Source organism: Stenella coeruleoalba (assembly GCF_951394435.1).
Source record: "Stenella coeruleoalba genome assembly, chromosome: 8".
In the NCBI taxonomy this organism is placed as follows: Eukaryota; Metazoa; Chordata; class Mammalia; order Artiodactyla; family Delphinidae; genus Stenella; species Stenella coeruleoalba.
The window spans coordinates 31106478-31132648 of NC_137154.1; the positions used below are offsets into that span (position 1 = coordinate 31106478).

The 26171-nt window shown below is 35.9% G+C and overlaps 1 protein-coding gene across 4 annotated transcripts in view; it reads right to left on the reverse strand.

The window, feature by feature from the left end:
- Positions 1–10224: 10224 nt before the first annotated feature.
- The window catches only part of ANO3 (anoctamin 3), a 426259-nt gene continuing 410312 nt past the window's right edge, over positions 10225–26171 (reverse strand). For 3 of the 4 annotated variants that reach the window (XM_079928244.1, XM_079928243.1, XM_079928245.1), the window contains 6 exons: positions 22603–22736; positions 21728–21880; positions 20680–20827; positions 16753–16833; positions 16476–16581; positions 10225–11477 (listed from right to left, as the gene is read on the reverse strand). In XM_079928244.1, the coding sequence (XP_079784370.1) occupies positions 11295–11477; positions 16476–16581; positions 16753–16833; positions 20680–20827; positions 21728–21880; positions 22603–22736 (805 nt within the window). In that variant the 3' untranslated portion in view covers positions 10225–11294. Of the gene's footprint in view, positions 11478–16475; positions 16582–16752; positions 16834–20679; positions 20828–21666; positions 21881–22602; positions 22737–26171 lie in introns of those variants that run through there. The other variant, XM_079928246.1, reaches the window with a different exon arrangement.

Genomic DNA, 26171 nt, shown 5'->3' on the forward strand with positions numbered 1-26171 from the left:
GGCAACACACACACGCACACACACACACACACACACACACACGACACACACACAGCCCACATACTTCTTGCCCATTGGTCAGTAGACTTTTGTACTTGCTCCTGCTAGAAGACAGGGATGTCTAATATGTATTTACACTTCAAGACCACAAATAACATGACTGTTCCCAAGAATATTCTGCAGGTTATTCTTTGGAAGACCCCACTTTCAGGTGAGAAAAAACAGCCAAGCGTTAAGTGCCCGGCAACTTCCTTTTTGAATAAACTAGGGCTTGATTTCATCGTAGTGCAAGAATCAGTCTCCTTGCTTTGTGTTATAATAAACTTCAGGGATTTTGTTTGTTGGGTTTTTCTGTAGTTTTTTTAAACCATCAAATATGTTGGAGTTTGCAGGAGGGGAGATGCATATTAAATGCTTCTCTGCCACTGCTGATAAGACAAGGGAATGGCATCCACCCCAGCACCCCCCTTCACATATATGTGAACTCATGTCACATCCCTGCATCCTGCAGGTGCAGTTAGAACACTTAACTGCTTTTTTTGTTTTGTTTTGTTTTGTTTGCGGTACGCGGGCCTCTCACTGTTGTGGCCTCTCCCGTTGCGAGCACAGGCTCCGGATGCGCAGGCTCAGCGGCCATGGCTCACGGGCCCAACCGCTCCGCGGCATGTGGGATCTTCCCAGACCGGGGTATGAACCCGTGTCTCCTGCATCGGCAGGCGGACTCTCAACCACTGCGCCACCAGGGAATCCCGGAGCACTTAACTGCTTTTGATCCCTCCCCGCAACCCACCCACACACCTTTAAGTCCTCTTCCAGTCATTCTTGCGATTACAGCTGTCCTGACAAAGCCTTGAAATTAATTTTGCTCAGCAAAGGAGAGGCTGGTATATTTGGTAAGTAGGAGTAATTATAACTAAATACTCTGCTCCCTTTGTGTTTTCAGCGTAGTATTTCTTCTTCCCTTCTATCACCTTACAATGAAAAATTCAGTCTGTGCTCAGTAAGAAGTCTGGAGTCTTTCTCCAGGGCTGGGTAAAGGGGAAAGGCACATCCTATAGGAAGCTGTTAGGACAATACTGTGTAAAAGAACCTTGCAGATAGCTTACCAGCCCACAGGGGATTTCAGTAGCCCTAGGGTCTTCTTTGGTGCCAAAGGCTTTGTCCACAGGATTTCTACTCTTTTTGTTCAGCTCACACCTGAAAGCTCAATGCATTCCATCAGGCTAAGGTGACAGAAGTAAAGATCTTAGTAGTTGAACTCTAGAAAATAATTGCTAAAGTTCTGGAGTAAGAGGGGACCACAGATCAAGGACTGAATTAATAAATGGAGAGGCAGTGAAAGCTTTTTGAAAGAAGCAAAGAAATAAAATCCTTAAAGGGTAAAAAAGAACCAGTGCCATATGGGCTAGATCAGAGGAAAGATAGTAGGAAACAAACCAATGTCTCAGTGTCAGGTATATTGTGGCAGGTGACAGATATTTATTTTGGTGGCCAGGTAAGATCAAGAGGCCTAGAAAGAATATGTGTCAGCAAAGTAAGAAGAAATGGTCCAAATAGGCAGGGATAAGGAGTCCCAAAGGCTGGGTGGGTTAAATGTTACCCAGAAGGAGAAAACTTTAAAAGAAGCACGAGATAGGGGAAAAATTTTTATGAAACTGGTGTTTATTAATAGGGAGAGAAGGTAGAAAGAGGGGAAAAACAATCAATAGAGGAATTTAAAAAATAGCTGGAGTTTATAAGCCACAGTCCATTGCTTGCCTTCTCTTCTCCAGTCTCAAAGAGGAGAGGAAATAATAGGAGAGGAAGAGAAAATTGGGCTGTGGTTTACAAGAGAAACAAGAAAAATACATTCTGAAAAAGGAGGAAAGAAGTGAAAAGGGAGCACACTGGGGAAAATACCTGAAAATGAGAAGGAAAAGAATTTCTAAAAACGTTTTTGAGGTCCAGCAAGTTAATGAAGATATTGATCTAAGTATTTGCAAATTGAGAAGTGTAATTACTTTCCAAATTATTTAGGAGTTAGGACATTTTTATCAATTAGAACTTCAGAAATACATTAGATGAGTGTTGAAATCTGGGCCAAACCTCACTGTCTTGGTCAATATGATAGAGAAGGAAAAAAAAAAACAAAACCCTGAGGATAAGAATTAGATTTACAGTAGCTATATATATATATATATATATATATATATATACCATATATATGTATATATAGTAGCAATATATATGAAATTTATATATATATATATATATATATATAGTAGCCATATATATATGAAATTTGGAATACAACTTTCACTTGGAATTCCACAAAACCAAAACGTACCATATAGTTTTTGATTTTACTCACAAATTCTCGCACAAATTTTACTCACAAATTATCCTACAGATATTTCACTAGCTCAGTACTTTCCCAGAAAGTTTTTTGGATACTTTTTCTTTTTCAGTCACTAATTTTTTCACCCGGAGTGTTATCAAAGCATAAAATGACTTGCACATGGAAAAGAGTATTATATTATTATAAAAATATCATGTGATGGAACCTATGGCATTCTGAGGTCACATTTCAGAGCTTTTAGAGGTCAGTATAGGTATCCTGCTTGATTCTTCCTGATTGAACAGATGCAAAATCTAACATTTTAGCTAGAGAGCAGATGGGGATCCACAGGGGAACCATCTTCCAGAGTACGTAGAAAGTACATTTGCTGTGTAGTGAAGCAGACGGGAACTACAAGGGCAGAGTCAACAGATTTGCCCAGTCAGTCATAGCACACCTCTCCTCCCTCGCTCCTCCCTAGGGATGTCAGCTCAGAGTTGTGTCAAGGCCGCAGGTGCAGTACAAAGTCTGTCCAGGGCTAAGTTCAAAGCCATAAAAATGGGTTAAATTTGTGGTTGGTTTTGTCACAGAGTGAAGAGGGATATTTTCAATAAGAGGGGCAATGAATGATGAGCTCCTAGGGTGGCCTAAAATGTGCCAAACTTGATGCCAGTCTCTATCTTTTAAACATACTCACAGATATGGGTAAAAATGGAACAGAATGACCTCAATGCCTCTTTCACTCATTCGGAATGAATTGGTTTTGATGACTGACATTCTCTTTGTCACCATTTGGAGCAAGGAGTACAGCTTATTGACTGAGGTGAGGGATTGGAGTCAAACGGCTTCAGGTTCAAATGTAAGCTCTAACAAAAATTATCTTGGTAATCTTGGGCAAGGCTTTTTGAACTTTAGTTTATTCACAAATTAAAAGGAGCAAAAATTGTCCCTACTTAATAGGATTGTTGTGAGGATTTACAGAGGTAATCGTCTAAAGTAGTTAGCACAGTGACTGACCCGCATGGAACACTCAACTCTTGTTAGTCTGCAGTATATGAAGAAAATGGTATCCATTCCAGTATTCATTTTAAGTTAAATTGGTTCGCTGTTTCCCTTTAAGATTTTCAAGATACTGGTTTAGTATATGCATTACTGAATTAGTTTGAAATTAGAAATAACAAGATAAACATAATGCATTATATAAATTAAAAATCGTGTCACATATTTTCAAACAGTAGCTCTTTTAATGCTGAGTTTAAATAAAATATGATTTTCCAGAGAGTAACTTTTCTAAAGATCTTAAATTCTCGAAAAAGAAAAAAAAAACTACTGTTAATAAAGATAGACAAGTTTTATTACTGAAAAGTGCAATATTCATATCTATGATTTAAGTACTACATTTATAAATGTAAACCTTGATAAGTAAACAGCATCTCAACCCAAGTTTACCACTCAATGCACAGGTAATGGCAACTGTGATTCTCTAAACAACAACGGAAGGGGGAGGACTTTTCCCTTTGTTTAATTCAAATAAATTTTCTTTAATATAAATTTCATTGTTTTGTGATTTTATATGGTTATACCATTTCTTTCTAAAGATAAAAACAAATAAACCACAGACCAGGGGGCTTTGTGAACAGTATTTCAAAGAGAGTATTATTGAAATATTTTTATGGTATTACAATCTTAATTAAACATTATTGCAAAGATCAGATCAGAAAATAGAAAACACAGAGGAGTCTCCCTTTAATTGTTCTTTTAGAAATAAATTCTTTAAAAATACTAGACAGTTTAGCTCTCCTTCTGTACAATTGTCTATTTAGAAATCTCATGGCTCAATCTCAATATTGTAAGGTAAATAAGTTTTCTGTAGAGTTAACCTCTTTTATTCAGCATTAATAACCTTGAAGTATTGATATAATCTATTTTCAAACAAATAAAATTTAACTGATATTACCAATGATGTATATTAAAATGATACAAAAAATTAAATTAAGCAAGCGTAACTAGTAATTGATTGTAAATCACCTAATGGGTTATTTTTATTGTAATTCTTGGAAAGAGTTAATGCCATTATTTCCTCCTCCATTCCATTCTCCTGACCAAACCAATCTAGATTTGTAAACACCTACGTGAATAACAAACACTCATAAGCCCAACTTTCTTTTACTGCACTTTTGGTATTTGAAATATCAAGCTATCTTCACAAGACAGATGTAAGGTTGTAAATGTTTGGCTACTTAATCACAAAATGGCCCTTACTTGGGATGTCAGTATATCAGTGGCTCTCTCACTATACTCTCATGACAAATTAGAAAAATAATCCTACTCTATAATGGAAAATATTAGTTGATAATGATATTTCTGAACATCAACAGGAAATTTAAGATGATATTTTTGTATTTCCAAAATTGTATGCAGCTTTCTCATAGAGCCCTGGAATACCACTAAATTTAATACTATATTTATATAACTAGTTAATTTTAGAAAAATGCCTATAGAGTAAGTATAGATATATAATTATTTTAATTATTTCTTTTAAAAATAAGTGCAGATTGAAGTGCATTCAAGTGATGAATGTGAATATTCTCTACAGGGTTAGGAGTGGGGTGCAAAATAGTTATTTTCCCTAAAGTCAGGCAGGTCCACCAAGTGACCAAGTCAGGCAGGTAGACCTAAAGGCAGGTCTACCAAGTGACCAAGTAAACATATATCAAAATAAGGTTGACATATTGTTATATAACATGACATCTTGTTATATAACATGACATCTTTTTCAGTGTTTTCGATAATAACATTTGGGCTACCCAGGGCTTCACACACTCACACACACACACACACACACACACACACACACACACAAGTAAACATTAAGAAGATTTTATGACAATACAATAGGTTACTATATATCAAGAAAAGCAATATACAATGGTGATATCATTTATGGACTTGACCTATTTGTCCTCAGGAATTTCCAGAAACAACAATTCATCCGGTTTTTAAAAATGTTATAGCAAGTGTGTACACAGGTATTCATAACACACAGTTCCTAATTATAGAGTCTGCTTTGACACATTTGAAAAGCTAAGAATAATTTCATGTAGTGTATTGATTTCATGCCCCCTAATGTAACTGCCATGTAAGAAAATTAATGATCAATCCCGAAATTGCTTATTTGTAACAGTGTAATACAGTCAGGCAGAATTTGTAGAGAACTGAGCAATCAGACCATGTTATTGACTGATTCAGAATCTACATTATAAAGGTTTATGAATCTTTATTGTTCAGTTCTTTCAATAATGTTGACGAAGACACCATCTAAAAAATTGATTCAGTTGATTTCAACAAAGCAAAGAGCTTCCTTAAATTGGCTTTAAAATTTCTTACGAGAGTTTGGAAAGACTGTTTTTAATGATTAACAATCGGCATTGTTAAGATTCATATTTTTAAGATTTTCAGAGGAAATATTGAGAGTAAAAGGAAAAAACTCAATATTTATATAATCGTCTGGCTAAATATATGGTTGCAACATAATTTCTCATATTGAGAATGAAAACACTTGGAGAAATCCAGTCTGTCTCTTCTGGCCTTCCCCAAATTCCCTCTTCAATTACTCTAGTCTTCAAGGACTCTAATAGTTCTTTCCTACTTGAAAATTACAATATAGAGGCCAATAACCACCCATCCTAGGAAGATAAAATTTTGCACTTATTTTAAGTGCATTTTCATATTCAACACTGAAAACTGAGACGTTTATTCTTTGGCTAGAGTTGTCACTGAAATCTAAGCTTACTAGATTTAGCTTCTAAAATAGACAAGAAAAAGAAAAACAAGACAAAAACCTTTCATTTCTTCTTCACGTTAAAAGATTAACTAAATTGCAATTGTTTCTCAGTCAGAAAGAAGGCAGGGTGTGCTGACTGCAGATACCGAATAAGAATCCGCAAAATAGACATTTTTACTTTGGTAGGAAAGTCTCTGTGTGCCCCAACATACCAACCCCAAAACATTGCTTCCACAATTACCTTTGCCATCAGAATTTTCTGGCCACTCAATCCCCCTCTTCTCACTTAGAGAACAGCATCAAAAATTTACAATGGGGGGCTTCCCTGGTGGCGCAGTGGTTGAGAGTCCGCCTGCTGATGCAGGGGACGTGGGTTTGTGCCCCGGTCCGGGAAGATCCCACATGCCGCGGAGCGGCTAGGCCCGTGAGCCATGGCCACTGAGCCTGTGCGTCCGGAGCCTGTGCTCTGCAACGGGAGAGGCCACAACAGTGAGAGGCCCGCGTACCGCAAAAAAAAAAAAAATTTACAATGGGTCAAAATCAGTGGGAAAATCTGCTCACACTGCTTGTTAGAAAAGATACTAAATGTGGTCTAAAGTGTTCACCTGGTAGCATTGAGTGGCACTGACAAAATAATTATAAAGGTTTTGAGGCAGCTTAAATACCACAGGGGGGCTAGCCATCCACATGACAATTATTCTTGTGGGGAATATCTAAATGGATCTCATTCCGTTTTATTTTTCAACTAATAAATATAGGAAATGTTTGCTTTCTGAAAAACAGAGCAAAGATACTGCTTTTCCCACAGAAAGAGTAAGAACTGAGATAGAAATAAATATTCTGAAGAAGTCAATGCCAGCATATGCCTGAAAATCTCATCCCCTTCCTTCTTAGGGAAAGAGGGAAAGCAGAATCGACCTAGCTGACTGTCTAGTGTACAAGGCTCCCACTTTGGGATAGTTGTACATGGAACAGTAGTTTTTTTCTAGGGAAAATGTGTTGGAGCACACATTGGTAGTCATAAAGTTGTAAGGTAGGATGTATAGGCTTCTTCTCCCTGATGGTAGATTTTGATGGTCCAAGAAATTGGATCTGGTCTCAAACAATGAGTCTCCTCTCCCAATCTGTCTGCTTTATTTTACTTTCTTGAAAAAGATGCCTTAATGTGAATGTGGCTAGGATGCAGTGGCTCTAATATTTGCGTTCTCCAGAAAGAAAACCATCAAATGTGGTCGTGGGTGTGGTTTCTGACATGAACCCAGATAGCAAGTACTGTTGAAGGTAACTTAACACCACTACAAGTATGTAAATCCTAGCTAGCAAGAACCTAAGCTGATCAATGATTCAAGCTAAAGCCCAATCAATTTTCCCTTTGGACTATGTTTTGTTGGCACATTTCATTTTGAACAGGAATGTCTGTAGGGAAATGCTCACCTTTCCATCAGAAGTTGAGTTTTCTAGGCCATTCCTAAAATGTTTTCTTTTCACCTACTGAGGATAACAGGAAGGACATAAGATGTTAACTGATTCCCTGGACAAAATGTACAACTATTCCCAGAGTTTGGTATAATACTGTGATTTGGGGGAAAATGGAGTGAAAATATCTGATGACTCTAACAGGACTGAGTTGGGCATATCTCACAGAGAATAAGTGTTCACCGGTTCTTACATAATAAAAAGAATTCCTAGTCATGTGTATGGATGCATACACACACACACACACACACACACACACACACACATACACACAAACACACCCTGGGTCTACGTCTCCCTGTCCCCAGTTGACAGACTAATCAATTCAGCCTTATCAGTTAAGCAACTCTACACAACCTGGATTTTCAATTTTGACCATCAAGTTGAGAAAAAAATGGGCAATTTGGTAGCCTCATATTGATAGTTGGCCCAATAGGTCCTCCTTCCTTGGCATGAATTATATCTGCTAAAATTCCTGTTCCAGGGAGATTTTGATGGTGATTGATAGAGCCAGCAAAAGTGTGAAAAAAGAAAATGCTGTGTGACAGAAGAACTGATCAAGCTTCCTCCCCCAACTTTGCTAACACAAAGCATTATTAGGATCAATGTGATACTCCACCTGCACTTTCGTGTGCAAATGCCTTGATGATGACAATGAGCTTATCGGAAGACACAGAGTCAAAACTTTTCAAGAGTGGGGAAGGGCCCACAAGAATAGGAAACTATTGCCTTGGAGAGCTAAAGAGTGAACAATCCCCTCTCCCCATACACGCTCAACAAATCCCAACTTAATATTTAAAAAACAAGCAGGATTAAATTTAACATGCAGATTACAGGAAAAAATACCATATCACATGAAAATTTATTGAGTGAAAAAGATTCCTTTTCATTGCATTATACAACAGATAAGAGTCATTCTGGAAGAATGTGCAGCATTCAGAAGTTGTATCTCATCATGCAGTCACTCAGGAGCGTTTTATCTCAAAGTGCGTGCACAGACTCAGACAACTGCAAACTATTTCAGCTATGACCTAGAGCGATTTCCCACATACTGTACTATGAAAATGCTTCAGCTTTGTGCAACTTGTCAAGGCTGACTGCATGCACATATATATATTATTTATTTGTTTGAAAAGACAACAATTTAGAATAAGAAAATATATAAGCAGCATTCATGTAATACAGATTTCCTGAGAATAGTGTCGTATAAATCTTTGAGAAATAATTTGTATTCATTTGAAAACCATGATATAAAACATTTCTCTCAATTAAAGCAGAGTCTTCTAAAACTGATATACCCATGAGGGGCTGTCAATATTTTGATGTCAACAATGAGGAAGGCATAGCTAGATTCTACTGCATTGTTTCACAAAAGGAAAATTTCAGATAATTTTTTCATTGTTTCTCTATTTTTCCATTGGTTTCAAAAAATATCAGAGAAAGCATTTTCTAAATCAATGTATTGTAATTTTTTATTAAAAACACCTTTCTCTTTTCATGTTTTTCTCTTTAGTAATCAATATGGTTATATAAAAATAACTCAGAAAGAGAATTCTCAAGGACAGAGCTATCATTATTCTTTGCTATAAGACAAATGTCTTTGTGTCCCTAATTTAGAAAGGGACATAAATGTCAGGTTCATTCATGTCTTCAACAGGCATAGAGAGTATTTATCCTCAGGCATGTGTATACATTTAACTAACAACAACAAAAAAGGAAAGGCAGATGCTACAAAAATGGAGGCGTTCAAAGCTCCTTCGCGGAGTTAGTAGAATTAGTTGCTATGAATAAGCAGATGGCAGAAACAAAACCTCTCTGGAATCTGAATGGAAGAATCCCTTGTGGCAAGGGAGTGGGAGGGAAATTTAGAGTCTGAGGTTCTTCCCCTTGTTCAGTCAGAGGGCAAGCAGGGAAGCGAATAGTTTTGACAAAAACCAATCAACCAACCAACAACTATAATCTATCAGCTTTTCCCTGGAGTGAAAGAAGGAAAGGTCAAAAAAAATTTCAGTGTTAAAATTATAAAAATAGTTTTCTAGTTAAGAGAAACTTTATACTTTTCTTGCTAGAGAAACCCTTGCATATATATTACAAAGTAGCTTTATTCCCATTGGGTTTAATCTGATCTTTATAAAATTTGGAAATAACTGTACTTTGTTAAATTGCACAAAAAATAATCACATATTTGTATGATTATGTATTCCTCATCCCATTCCCAGGGGAAGAAAACTGAGATTAGCTTTGTTTTGCAAGAAAAAGTGTCTTGATTTCTACCATATATTTTCTTAATTCAACTCTTCTCTTCTTTCCCATCCTGCTCCCATAGTTTATGCCTCCACCAGACTTTCTTTAGTTGAATGCGTCATCATTCCTACAACATCAGCCTGTGAACATTCACACTCACAGATACAGAGTTCAGAGAAACAGCAACTCCACAACAAAGCAAAATGATGTCTTGCGCAATTAATTTTTGTTTCTAGTGAGTTTTCAAAAATAAACCAAACCAATCTACCAAAGAAATAATAACAGAAAACTCCCTTCAGTGATGAAAAGAAAGTAAAACTCAAAAAAATGTATGTTTTTTACAAATAATATAAATTTATATTCATGCATTGTTTTTCATCAGCTCAGGAGCAAGAGTGCACATTGTTGGAAAAGCTTAAGTGTTGCAAAGCATCTGGCTTCTGTTTTCCTGAATAAATAAGCCACAATGGCGTACTGTGTAACTGGTCTCAGAGCTGCATGAATTGTAACTTGCATTCCATATTGTTCAGGTGCAAAGGTACAAGGAAAACCAACATATTTACAGCATTTCAAGTTATTCTGTGAGAGTGTTGTAATAAATCAGGGAGGTGGAAATTAAATATACTATAAAACAGCTTTCCACAGTAAAATATGGATTCATCATGTTCTAAATGATATGAGAACATGCTTCCATATTGTATAACTCTGTGGCTCTATTGGCGTTTAGCAAAAAAAAAAAAGAAATGCAGTAAAACTGAATCTGCCAGTGATAAAACAGATTAGAATGTAGCCAATGCAATAGAATATTATTTCAATGAATGGTATTCTTTTTGGAGTCTTAGATTTTTGGTTTGACTACTAAAGATGTGCAACTCTTCAACTGCATAGTCAGTGTAAAGCAGCATAAATTCCCTGTGGCACAGATCCAAAATCTCACCAAGAAATAAGGGAAATTTCTATGAAACAGTAAGCTGGAGGGACATGGAGTTCAGGCAGCAAAGGTAATAATTGATTTGCCATTTCTTGTAAGTATCTCAACTCAGCCTAAGGTTCCAAAGACATCCAAAGATTAGTATGTGGGTGAGGACCACATGATACTTTAAGTCATGCCTGGCTTGTGTACATTTACATGGAAATCTGTCTCTAGAAACCTCATCATCACCCTTCCTATTACACTGCAGCTGATGGAAGGTGGAGGTTTCCAAACACACAACTCCCTGAGGCTGGTTCTGAGAATTAGATCCTGGCTTCCTGCAATGTCAATTTAACCATTTTTTTTAAGGTCATGGGTCATTTGTTTTCTTCCCTAGAAGCTTGGATATTTCAAATCCCAGAGATGGCTGTGATGCATTTCCAAGTAACATATTACACATATGTTTTGCCAGGTATGCCTTCCCCCTAGATCCCACCTAGAATTTGAAGTTGCCATCATGCCCACTAATGGTATTGCCCCTGCTGGACAACAGGTATCAACTAAGGCCATTCATGGTGAACAGGGTGACCACTTTTTCTCCGTTGTTGTTGCAAATGTTCTAGTTCAGCCTCATACATCATTTCTTGGACTAAGTACTTCTCCCGTCGTATTCGGTCATATAGATTCTTTGGTACATCTGGAATCAGGTAGGCAATGAATGACTTGATTCCAAAAACAAGGTGCTGAAAATTTAAGAGAAGAAAGTACATTTTCAATGATTCTGAAATGCTAATTATAAAACAGAAGTCATGAACAATGTTGCATTTGCCTTACAATCAAGCATCGGAACTCAGTATGTTCCATCTAGAATATTAATATTTTCAAAATTATATTGGGAATACAATTATTGCCTTCCATCACATAAGTATTCCAACAAAGACATGTTGATGTCACCTTATAAACATTGAATGAATCTGAAATTCACACCTATAAAAACCTTATATATTATGCAATACTGTTATGATATGCTTTGTTATACACAGAGAGATCACGTACAGGGACAATCCTTGTTCGACAGATTATAATACACAGTGTACAAAACACACAGAATACAGTCCTGCCTGTGATGCTGGATTTGGACTCAACCCCCAGCACATACATGTTTCAGAATCTCTACTCTATTGAAAGCATATGTTGTTATAACTGCTCTAAAATATCTTCTCTATTAATTATTTATTCTATGATAAAAATAGATTTAAAAAATAAACTGATAAAAGTATTGTATTTAAAAAAAGCAGGGACAAAAATCAGAAGGTAATACACCAGTGGTTAAAAGTACAGATGCTGACTGAGACTGCCTATGTTTGAACCCTACTCTGACACTCATTAGTTGTGTAACCTTATGCAAATCACCTATGTTCTCTATATCTCAGCTCTAAAGTGATTCTAATAATAGTGTCTCTTAAAGGTTGGTATAAAAATTAAACGAGTAAATATATTTGAAAGGAGTGCTTCGCACAGTATAAGCACTACTTAAATATTATCTCCGACTATTATAAATGCATCCTATTTCTTTTCGCATGAACAATAAGTCTTTTAATTTCTCATGAAAGAAGAAAAATCTGATTGACAGACTTAGGATGATCTGTAGAAAAGAACCCATTCACCTAAAGGACTTTGCGACAGTAGTCTCTACGTGGAAAGGAAGAAGGCACTTTTAACTGGGCTTGCTCTATGTGTCCCAGGACTGCATAGTACTGATAGATCATAGAAAAGCAGGTCATATTTTCCCATAGAGAAGCAGATCAAGAGCTTCTTTCCTGACCAAATATTTGATATTCACAGAAATAGCCAGCAATGTGACTCAAGAGTATAGATATAAAAATTAAAAACATTTGTTACAAATTAAATTAGTAAGAAAGAATATGCTCCAAGTCCTATACGATAGTAATAGAGAAACCTATAAACTGATTCACAGAGAGAGTTTGATATGCAAGGATGGCTTAATATTAAAAAGTAGATCTATCTTTTTTAAAGCTAGAGTTTGATACCCATTTATCAAGACACTATCATAACCGATCATCTGAAACAAAAAACCTACAGCAGATATCATACTTAAAGAAAAAAATCAGAAGTATTTCCACTGAAGTTGGAAAAAAGACATGTTTGTTCACACTGCTGCTATTCAACACCATATTGAAGTTTCCAGCAACACAGTAAGGCAAACAAAAGCAATGAAACATAAACCTTGGAAGTAAACATACAAAACTTTTGTTATTTGCAGGTGGTATTATCATTTGAAAAGACAATCCCAACCAATTTAATAGACAGAATACTAGAACCAGTAAGGTACTTAAACAAGGAGGTATGCTCATCTTAGAAAGACTATTTGTATTCCGGCAAAAATCAAGCGAATCATATAATGAAGTTTAAGACAGTACTCATAGCAGCAATAAAAATATCTATAAAGTTTCTAGAAATAAAAAGGTACAAATAAGTAAGAGAATATTTAAAATTCTATTAAAGGAGATAAGAATGATTTGAATAAATTCTACATTCATTAATGAAACAGCACAGATTTTGTAAATAAGTCAAAATTTGATTTCTACAAATGTAATTCTAACCAAAGTCCTTGCTCAATATTCAGGGGAACCTGAAAAATGGCTTCTAAAATTTATGTGAATGGTTAATAACTCCAAATAGCTAAGATAATTTTTTTAAATAAGAGCAAGTGTGGCAGGATGGGTGGTCACTTGCTTTATCAGATATGACATATTTAAATATTGCATTTAAATAGTGCAATAGTGATCCAGGAACAGACAAATGGAGTGATAAGTCAGAATACTGAGGCCAGAGATACACACATGACTACGTAGGAACTTGGAATATTACAGAAATGGATTTACAAATCAGTGGATAGATAAGAGATGATTTAGTAAATAGCAGTACAAAAATTATTTCATTATATGGAGAATAACCTTTTCCCTCAGACTCTATAAAAACTCCTGGTATTAAAGACATGTGATAGGTAAGACTGTAAAGTTAATAGTAAAAAATGTAGTAGAATATCTTTTTGAATAGGAGATAAGGAAAATGTCCTAAATAAGCTATACAAAATAAGCACAAACCGTAAAAGGAAAACAATGATGCGCTTGACTACATCAAAATTGAACATTATCTGTTTACACATAAAGTTAATAGGTTATGGACAATGAAAAGATATCTGCTGTGTATATAACTGGTGAAGATTAATATGTAGAATATATAAGGAAATCATAAAATTTGGTAACTCAACCAAAAATGGATCAAGGTTATAAATTTACAAAAAAATGAAGCCCAAATGGCTTTCTAGTACTAAAAATGATGGTCAGTGTCATTAGTAAACAGACTAAAACAAAAAAAATTAAAGCAAAATATTACCTTACTCTTATACAACTGCAAAATGTTAGAAATTCAGATACTATGAAAAGCTGGTGAAAATCCAAGAGAATTTTGAAGAGCAATCTGTTGGTATTACATGAAACCGAGTACATGTATAAGCTAACAATTCCACACCTGAGTAAGATACTCCTTAAAAACCCTTAAATATGTTTACAAGGTAACATGCCCAAGATTCTTAATTAAAGATTTATTGAGGTAGAGAGCATTATTGTAGGTCTAAGCACCTATCCTTAGGGGAATATGGTATTTAATTTTGATGAAATATCATAAATAGACAAAAGAAATTATAAATCTCATGGATAGATGTCTCTCTAGATCTGAAAAAGTATAATGGGTAAGAGATAAAAATTAATTATTATATAATACTATTGAGGTAATTTTGGAAAAGAATACTTAAAATAATACTATATATATATATATATATATATATATATATATATATACACACACACACACATATATATTCAATATACTTATAAACAAACATATATTCAAATAAAGATGTGGTAAATCTTCCACAGAAGAAAAGACAGTGAGTGCTTTTGGAGTGGGTGGGTAATGGGGAATGAAGAGGAAAAAAAAAAAGAAGGAATCATTGGGCTTATGCATCCATGATGGTAGGTTGCTGTTAATTGAGGCATTTGATTAAGACTTTCTACCTGAGCTCCAAAAGAAGATGAAGAAGAAAAAAGTGTACATTTTAACACACACAATAAAAAAGACTTTTTGGAATCATTGGATTGGAAATATGCTTTAAACTCTTTTGCTACCTATAATAAAATAGAAAGTCAAACTTCATCAGGAGACATTTTTATAGGCCCATAGAGTCACTAAATAATAGAATTTAGTCCTGGATTAAACCTTATTTCATATGCAAAAAGTCTTATGTATGGCTATCTTTTTCTCTCCATAATTTTGGCCATAGGAAACAGATGCATTTAAAGTTTTTCCATAGACCTTAGTGAGTAGATACTCAATATATTCCAGTGCTAAGTTCTTCACTGTATCAAGCTGGTTATTTTTTAAGCAAGGCAATAATATTGTAGCTTCTCCAAAATTTCTTCACAGACTACAACCTAAAATTATTGCATGACTCTGATCATCAAAATCTGTGCACGTTTTATAAAAGTGTTCTCAGGCATAATTTATTGAATTATGCACTGTTGCTGTACAAATACACATGATCAACTATAATTAGAGTTGATTGTTCAGAAAATAAGTCTCTCCACCCCGATGAATAAATATGGGTTCTTTTGTTAGATGATGAAAACAAACCTTACTTTTTAAATTTGGTTATTAGGAGGCTCAAAACTAAGGTGAAGTAGAGTTGATCTACAATGTTGTATTAGTTTCAGGTGTAAAGCAAAGTGATTCAGTTATACATACAAATATATCTATTTTTTTTCAGATTCTTTTCCCTTATAAGTTATTACAAAATATAGTTCCCTGTGCTATACACTAGGTCTTTTTGGTTATCTATTTTGTATATAGTAGTGTGAATATGTTAATCCTGAACTCCTAATTTATCCCTCCCCTTTCCCCTTTGGTAACCATAAGTTTGTCTTCTATGTTAGTGAGTCTGTTTCTGTTTTGTAAATGTTTATTTGTAGCATTTTTTTAGATTCCACAAGTAAGTGACATCATATGATATTTGTCTTTCTCTGTCTGGCTTACTTCACTTAGTATGATAATCTCTAGATCCACCCGTGGACCTAGAGATTATCCTAGATTTCTGATATAAATACTCTTTAACTTACATTATTCAGTTCTTGCTTTTTTGCATGTCATAGTGGTTTCCTTGTATCTGAACCTTTTACAGGGACATACTCAAGTCCTGTTTTGGAAGTCAGTGAGAAACTGACTTCGAAAACGCAACTAGGGACTTCCCTGGTGGTCCAGTGGTAAAGAATCCACCTTGCAGTGCAGGTGACACTGGTTCGATCCCTGGTCAGGGAACGAAGATCCCACATACCGCGGGGCAAATAAGGCCGCACGCCGCAAATGCTGAGCTCACGCGCCTCAACTAGAGAGCCTGCGTGCCACAAATTACAGAGCCCACGTGCCCTGGAACCTGCGAGTCACAACTAGAGAGAGAAAACCTGCACACTACAACTAGAGAGAAGCCCGTGCACTGCAACGAAGAGCCCACATGCCTCAACGAAGATCCCTCATGCCGCAGCTAAGACCTGACACAGTCAAAAATAAATAAATAAATAATAAATCTTAAAAAAAAAAAAGGCAACTAATATATCAGTCAGAAAAGCGTTTACCTAGAGTAATTTTATCAGCCTGTGACTAACCTCAAACACAATAATGAAGGCCAATCTAGCAGCGAGGATATGCCAGTATTGTAGGGTAAATTCATAGGGTTTGGAACTCCAAGGAGGACCTCTGTAGTCTCGGTACCTAAAATCCACAAAAACAAAGAATTTGAAGAACAAAGACCAAAATGTGGCGGCCCCAAATGTTCTTAATTTGCCAAAACTCCAAAATGACAGTTTAAATGGACCCATTAGCATGAGGAGATGGAATGGTGAAAGCAAAAAGAAAAGATAACTATAATTTATAAGTAAATACCTGCAATAACCAGATTTTCCCATGCCAAGCTCACTCAGGTCAAAGAAGGATAGGCTATTGTTGACATAACCTGTTAAACAACTGGGAGAAAAGAAAAGAAAGCATGTGTGATTCAGAGATTCATGAATTTCTAGTCCAATTCCTTCATTACCAATGACAAGATTTAATAAGTGCCATTATGCCTTTCATTATAATTATAAACTCGTAGCAACTCAGCTCTCTGATTCTATTCTCTGACTCCCATTACAACTGTGATTATGCCTTAATGAGACAGACTCTTGCCTGCCATTTCCCTCCGATAGTTTCTATTTTGCCTTATCACTTGGCTTATGTTTTATTAAGTGTTTACTATGCACTAGGCATTGTGGTAATTACTTCCTATGCATTGAAACTGAATAAATATATATAAACATGTAACACGATTTGGATAATTAACATCAAACAGCCAATTGATAAACATGTTTATTTGTAATTTATTAACTTATTCAATACATATTTATGGAGGACCGATGATTTGTTAGAACAATTCTGGATGCTTGGTATTCAACAGTAAACAAAAAAGGCAAAATTCCCTACTCTGGTGGTTAGGTATTAAACTGTGATCAGGGTTAAGTTTTACAATAGCCTTGGAACATGTATATTATTATTATCTTCACCACATAGATAGAAGAACTACGATTTACAGAGACTAAATGACTTTCTCTAGGCCTATAACTGTCAAAATTTCTGGTCTCAGATACCCTTTACATTTAAAAAAGTTGTTGAGGATCTCAAGGAGCTTTTTGCATAGGGGAATATCTATTGATATCTACCACATTAGCAACTGAAATAGAAATTTATGTTCATTCATTTAAAATAACTATCACATCCATTCAAATAATATGAATAACACATTTGAAAAATAGTTATATACTCCAAAAGAAAAAAACATAGCAAGAAGAATGACATTGATTTACATGTTTGCAAACACCTTAATGCCTGCCTTAATAGAAGACAGCTGGATACTCAAACCTGCATTAAATCTATTGCAATATGTTGTTTTGGTTGAAGGGTAAGTAGAAAATCTGGCCTCATGCAGACAAGTAGGTGGAAGAAGGAAGACTATTTTAATATCATTTCAGATAAATGTCAATATTTTTCTTTGATATTATACCAAAGCTCTATTTGTGGTCATTTCTTAAAGTTTAGTTGTAAGGTGGAATCTTCGTGTAACTGAACTTTCATATGCATCGTTCCATATGGATTTTGCGTTAAAATCCATAGGTCTATCTTGTACTTTGAATTTGTCATTTATCCATGCAAGATTTTGTAACATCAAATTGGGGCCATTTGGAGAACATGTGTTCCCTGAATTATGCAGATCTTCCAAATGTTGATGTATTTTTACTATAGACCATGAAAAAGCACAATTGTTAATATCGTCACTGACTTTTATCGGAAAAAAAAACCCTATAAGTATGGGGAAGCTTTAAAGCTCAACAAATATTGTCAATTATTTTCCTTAAAATGACAAGCTAGTTTTGTGCATTCTGTAAAAGAGTGTTTGCTAATACCCAAGTCTGAATACTCATAGCTTGTCTGACAATTTTATTTCATGTTAAAAAAAAAAGTTTCTTTAGTTTGCAACTCCAAAAGTTTGCACTTTTCTTTGACACGCTCATCACACTTTAGGATGTAGCAGAAGCCCTTTATGCGCACTCTGCATTTTGTCGAATAGAATATTGAGAAGACATTTATTCAAGGGTGGAGGTTTGGTTAAAATGAATAATTATTACTGCTTCATCAAAGACATTCTGAAATTTCTTACTGGCATTTTAAAAATGGTGAATGTAGAGTGGTGAGAAATAGAATCATTACTAGTATTTTTTGGTGCCACTGCCTTGAGTGATGCAAAGCCACCAGAAAATTTTAGCCCACTGCTTTTGTACCATCTGTGCATATGTCAATGTGGTGAAAAAAGCAAATAGTATCTTAGTATTATTATGAAAATAGTATTGACCTCATGGACCCTGAAGGAGATTTGCAGGCCATGGGTTGAGAACCACTGCCCAGAACATAGAGTTGTTAGAGACTGGATTCAAGTGCCCATTTATCTTATTCTAAACCCTAAATTTTAATTACAGGGCCACACTGACTTCAACTTCACTCCCCTCCCTGGCCATCCTAGACCTCATAACTTATCATTTCAGCTTGCCAGTATCATCCTCTCCATTGCCACCTTGTCTTTTTGCCCCCTTGCTCTGAAAATTTCCAATCTGAATGAATTTACTCCAGTTTAGCTGCTAAACGTACCTGGAGAAAATTAATACCAGGAAGCCCCTATGAATGTGTGGTTTCAAACTCACAAGTCCTCCACATCTCTTCTTGAAATGATTCTACATCCCTAGTCACTGCTAATGGAGAAGGAGTCAGGTGCCACCTACGTGAAAAGTCAGTACCCGGAATGTGAACAGAGCTTATACCTATCCAATCTCACTTTCACCTGCCACTAGGTGGCAGTAAAGACACTAACAAATAATGCCCGTAAGGAAGAGGGCTGCCAAGCGAGCCTACATATTTTAAACCATTAAAATCTGCTTCTAGGCCATTTTGAATAAAGAAAAAAGAGACTTTGGGGTTTTTCACTATGAATACTAAAAACCAATTTATATCTGTTTAGTGTTTTACAGTTCATAAAATGTTACCTCAGGCACCATTTCTTAAACATAGGTCCAGATTGATGATGTGCCTTTTAGTAGAAGGCAAAGTTAGCACTTAAATCTTGGGAGTTTGACTTCAAGTTAAAATCTCTTGACAAGACTCCAATATATAAAAGAAAATCTCCTGCCTTTATTACCTCTCTTTGAAAAATTGAGACGTACGTTTGTGTTCAGAAAGGCACTGCAGTGTTCTGAGACAAATGAGTTCATCTGCAGGAATAAGGGCTGAATTCATCCTAAACCGGGGCTCTGAGGGGCTCTGCTTGCTCGGGCACACGTCCCGCATCTAGATAAGATGCATGCCCAGGGCTGCTCCTGAAGGAAGGAGGAGACACAGCTTCTCCTATCACTACTTTATTTCCTATCACCACTTCCACACCTAAGGCTAACCTCCAGCTAAAAACTCCAGTTTCTCTCTGTCTCCAAGTCCAGGGCTCCCTTGCATTCTTCAAGTTTTCAAGAAGGAAAGATCTGAAAAACTCATATCCCCTAAGGCAGTGTTCTAAACTGGGTGATTTTGTCCCCCAGGGACCATTTGGCAATGTCTGGAGACAGTTCTGGTTGTCACAAGTTGGGGAGCAGGGAGGTTGCTCTTGGTATCCACTGGGTAGAGGCCAAGGTTGCTGCTAAACATCCTTTGGCACAGGACACCCCTCCTCCTCAAAAATAGAATTATCTGGTCTGTAACGTCAATAGTGCAGAGGTTGAGAAACCCTGTTCTCAAGTGTTGATTTAAATTTTAACAAAAAAGAAAAAGGAGACAGGTCTAGGGTATCATTTTCTGCATGCTTAAAATCTCTAGCAGTAAATCCCTTTAGAAAAATCTCTAGTCATATAGCTGAGAGTTTCTTCATATTCTGTATATCCCCACAAACTAGCTTAATTCCCTTCAGTAATTTAACTAGTATAGGCCTCAATTTCCCATCTATATAGACAAACTATTGCATTGGATTCTTTCAAAGGTCTCTTCTAGTCCTAAAGTTAACTTCTAAATACATTAAAATGTTTTTAACATTTTAACACTGGTGATGCATTTAAACAGAAAATCATAGACTCTAAAATTATTTGCTGTAAAAAACACTGCTGCCCTTTTTATCCCACTTGATTCCATCTAATAAACACATAAACACAATGATCAGAAACATTACCCTTAATGGTCACAGAACAAAGCTTGCCAATAAGTTCCCATTTTAATTACAAATAAAAAATGTGTACATTTCAACCTTACCTTTCACTATATTCAAACTGACTTGCACAGGGGCCATATTTGTATTCATAGACAAAACGTGGGATGTAATCAGATGTAATAGCAATTACAAACGCATTGGTAATCACAGCCAATATACCAATTCCTTCAAGAATTCCATACCAGATACCTAGCAGGAGAAAGATTAAAGATAGTGAGTAAAAAGAAAAAAAGTTAAAACCCTTTAATCAACCTTAATTTGGAAAAAGTGTTTTAGTTATGTTGGAACCACGGCTCTGTCCATTATTTACTTTCTTAGGATGGTATGTGTCTCACTACAGATATTACAGCTATTGAATACTTTTCCATAGAGGGGAGGTAGTCATCATGTAGAGAGATTTGAAAATTAAAATATCGTTAGGAACTGGCTCATGTCTGTACCAATGAGATATAGACACAGCTGCTTAAGATTCTTCAAAGCCTATGTATAGAACTTGATGAGGTACTCAAACCTATAAAAATAAAGTTCTACTTCATTGTGTGAATTCTGAAATATCTGTATTCACTATGGGTTCTGCCTTTATCTTTGTCAGCTACCTTTTTAATGTAAAACTAAGAAAAAGTAAAACTAGTTTAGTGTCAAGACCTGAAAATCACTAGTTGACATTTTCTACTTCTTAAGAGGCCAATCTGGCATCATATAGATACACAAAAAAGCTTTTGAAATTGTATATAGTATCAATCGACTATTGATTATGGTCAAAACTGATGTTTCAAATAGGATTAAAGTTAACTTTAAAAAATAATGGAATGAAAAAAAAATAATGGAATGAAAAAATAAGCTCTGGAAAGGGATATATGAGATCCTTTTCAGTTACAAATAAGTTTATGAAATAGCATGTTCAGTATGAACTTACCCTCAACTAAGAGTTATAACTAAACTTACTTTCATTTCATTCTTTGGTTAACGAAAACAGTTTTGTTATGGCTGGAAGAGAGCTCCAGCAATAGAAACCCACGTTGCACTAAGTAAGATCAAGCCACCACTTGGCCTTAGCAATGCAAAAATCATGTAGTTGCTGAATCTTACCTATGTCGGTTGCTCTGGCTGGCAAAGGCCTCCGCCACTGGGTGACAAATTTGTACGCATCCAGCCTGATTTCAATGATATTGTTTAACAAAGCCAAAAGAGGGGCCAGAGGAAAAGCCGCAACAAAGATGGTGGTAAAACCAAACTGCAAAACTGTAAAGGAAGAGGGTTAGAAAATCGGTAATATAAACAGTATCATTTATTGAGTGCTTTCTTTGTTCCATATTAGGCATCTTTACATAGATTGCCTTTAATCCTTCCAACATCCCTACAAAGTAAACATGCTTATCCCACTGTACAGTTGAGAAAAATGTAGCTCATACATGTTAAGTAAACTGGCTAAAGGGTAGATAGATGAAAAATGTTAAAAACTGCATTCAAACTCAGATCTCAATAGATTGAAAGTCTATGAGACTTTCACCTCTATGCCATGCAGCATGAAGGAAGAAAAACGTCAGAGAAGGACTTGAAGAAACATGCTTAGTCCTAGAAAGGAAGCAAGAGACCTAATCTTGTCCTCTCTTTTTATAGATGAGAAAACTGAGGGCCAGAGAACAAAAGCAAATGTCAAAACAACATGCAGTGATCTTATCAGTTGGAATGGGAATCCTTATTTTTGTAATATAAATAAGGAAGCTTCCTGAAGACTCAAGACTCAGACTGGGTCTGTGCAAATGTTTACTGTGAGAAAGAATTATTGCTTTATTTGGTTGGGCTGATACATTTCTCAACATAGGAGTGGGTTTTGCTTTATTTTGTTCTTTTAAAATATTTGCTCAGAAGGAGACGGTTTTCTCTCTTGAATCAGAGCCTGAGTGAAGTAGAAGAAACGTATCAAGAGGGTCAAATAGCTTTGCAGAAGGTTCTTTCCATACCCATTTCTAAGTACTCATCCATCAGTCCGTGAATATTCATGGGCTGTAGATTCCAATCATTTTCCCACTGAGGTATGGAAGCATCTTGTATTCCCCGCTTGATTTTATGTCGTGACCACCAGTTCTGGATCAACCTGCATAAAGGCAAAGGCCTTTTAAGCTCGTATTTAAGCACCTGGTAAACAATTTATAGTGTATTAAGAAAAGAGAAACTCCAACTACCTTAGGACTACACTAAGCATGCCTGAGAATTGGGGGGGTCTTTGCATGGTCTCAACTTTAAATTTAGCAAGGAAGAAGAGGCCTCCGACTTCCTAGACCCTACAAACATCTACATAGTTATCAAAGAGTTGATCCTCCCATATACTATAGGTGCTTCCTAATATTGATTAGACAAATACTCATTTCTGTGATTCCTTCCCCTACCCCACCTATATAAATACCTAAACTCTTATGCTGCCTGTTGTGATTGGATCTGAGCCCTTCCTTCCAAATCTTCTGGGCTGTGCTCTCTGAACATGAGTAAAATCATGTTTCACATTAGATAACTGAGCCCTACCTAGAGTTTCAAGAGATGTAGTTTCTATTCCTCACCCTACAATGCATTAGTTGTGTGGCTTTTAGCAAGTCACTTCACTTCTCTGAGTTTATAACTATGAAGGATTCAAGAGATTACACTCTGCTCCTATAGTGAACAATAATTTACAGGTAATGAATCTGTGTCTCAGTCCATTTATCAGACTTGAAAAGGAAGTAGCAACACTCTTTCCCTAACCCAGGGGCAGTCTTGAAATTATATGACTCAGAAATATCCTGGTATGCAAATATTGTAGACTTCTGGGTAATAAATTATCTTAAGAGTTAGATAAAAATTATCTCTAGGATAAGGTGAATCTCACAGGACCCAATGAACAGTACCCAACTCTCAGTTTTAATTAATCATGGACGTAGAGCTTCAGTGGGGGTTGGAAGAACCACCATAGTTAGATCAAAACGTCAGGTAGCGCTTCAATGTGTGCTCCATGGAGGTTGCCTCTGGAGCCTCGTGAAGATGAAAAAGGGAGTTGGGAATGGAAGGCCTGCTTGCTTATATCCTATTTATTTCAGTCTGCTTAAGATTTTACTTGAGGAAAGAGAATTGTGCTTTAAAAGTTTAAAAGTCATTGCCTTAGGAACTGGTTCACTCCTGCTAGAGTTTCTTCAGCAAGGCCTTTGTCCAGCTGTTGGGAAAACCCCACCAGGATGTCATTTGCCATGGTAGCCTTGGGATTTGATATACAAAATCCAGGCTCACCTCTTGGGCAAGGCCATGGCGAAAATGTGATGTCCAAAGTGCATGGTATGTACAGAAGTACACAGGCAATAATAACAACAAGAATCATTCTTAATATTACAATGACTACTACACCATCTTGACTGTGCTTATGAAGTATCGACACCATCTCAGATCCTGTGCTAGGCACTTGATACCTAATTTACTCAAATATTTTCAAATTATGTTCCTCAAACTTTATGTTTCAAAGAGGTAAGCCAAAGATAGAAAGGAATACGAAAACGGACTGGGCTTCCCAAACCTCCATGCCTATTCTCCTTTCATTTAGCAGAGATTCATTTTAATCTGTTTTGACTATTGAGGATTTGTGTAAACATCTCTTCACAAAAAGCTTCTGTCATTTATTGATGAAGGTTTAAATACCATTGGGTCATCTCATTTAATCTTTATAAATCCCTTATTTTATAAATTAAAAAAAATGTCTCAGAGAGGTTAAGTAAATTATAAGCATCTTTAGCAAGAGGCAGAAAAGGAATTTGTACCAGGCCTCCACAATTTCCCAGTCCGATGCACTGGGTTAATATTACCTCTCCAACCCCCAGGTCTCTGCTCAGGAATATCCTGATGCTACTTAAGGGCCAAGGAGGAGAAAGAAACATGGTATAATTTGATGACTGAGCCTAAGTTATTTATATCATTAATCAACTAACCAGTTCTTTCCCCATAGTAAGGAAATTCCTCAAAATTATAATGTTTTTAAATAAATTAGGCCTCAATACTTCCATACCACAATGTTTTAAATACACTCTATTTCACTGTATTCTAAAGGATAATATATTTTAACAGATGTAAAAGTGGGCATTCAGGGTCCTTCTATGTCAGTATTTCACAGTTAGAATTTATCTATAGGGAAAAAACAGAATGCTGTTGTTTTGATGTTATCACAATCAATCCTGTTCTAAATATTTATTGCTGTTGCTGTTGTAACAAAGAGCCCCAAACCTCCCCATCCAGGATTTTAATTTTATTTCATTCTTAAAGGGGGGAGACAGAAATGGAGGTTCTCTGCATTAAACAAAAACAACAACAACCTTGGTCTTTTGGTAGCCAAAAGAAACCAGAAAGTTAATTTTGTTCTCAAGAACCTGCACTGCCAATAATATTTTAAGAATACCAACAAGTGTCTTAAGATGTTGAACAGAGTACAAGTTACTCTATATCCATTATTTTGTCTAATCCTTACAATGGTTCTTGAGGTAGATACAGCTGTTGAGCCTCTCTTAGAGATGTGAAAACTGAGGCACAGAAAGGTCGATTGGCTTACAAATGGTCACACATTTTGTAAGGAGAGGAGTAGGAACTGAACTGTCATCTCTCTGATTACCAAGCCCCAATTCTTAAGAACTAGTTCTTCTTAAACGTATGGACACCAAGGGGGGAAAGTGGCAGGGAGGCGGTGGTAGTGTGATGAATTGGGAGATTGGGATTGACATATATACACTAATATGTATAAAATGGATAACTAATAAGAACCTGCTGTATAAAAAAATAAATAAAATAAAATTTAAAAATTAAAAAAAAAGAACTAGTATTCTTAGTAACTCTATACAAGGCTAGTTTAAAAATTAAGTACTCTTAGAACAAAAAATTTCACAATCTGTATGGAAACATAAAAGACCCCAAATAGCCAAAGCAATTTTGAGAAAGAAAAATGGAGCTGGAGGAATCAGGCTCCCTGACTTCAGACTATACTACAAAGCTACAGTAATCAAGACAGTATGGAACTGGCACAAAAACAGAAATATAGATCAATGGAACAGGATAGAAAGCCCAGAGATAAACCCACACACATATGGTCACCTTATCTTTGATAAAGGAGGCAAGAATATACAATGGAGAAAAGACAGCCTCTTTAATAAGTGGTGCTGGAAAAACTGGACAGCTACATGTAAAAGAATGAAATTAGAACACTCCCTAACACCATACATAAAAATAAACTCAAAATGGATTAAAGACCTAAATGTAAGGCCAGACACTATCAAACTCTTGGAGGAAAACATAGGTAGAACACTCTATGACATAAATCACAGCAAGATCCTTTTTGACCGACCTCCTAGAGAAATGGAAATAAAAACAAAAATAAACAAATGGGACCTAGTGAAACTTCAAAGCTTTTGCACAGCAAAGGAAATCATAAACCAGACGAAAAGACAATCCTCTGAATGGGAGAAAATATTTGCAAATGAAGCAACTGACAAAGGATTAATCTCCAAAATTTACAAGCAGCTCATGCAGC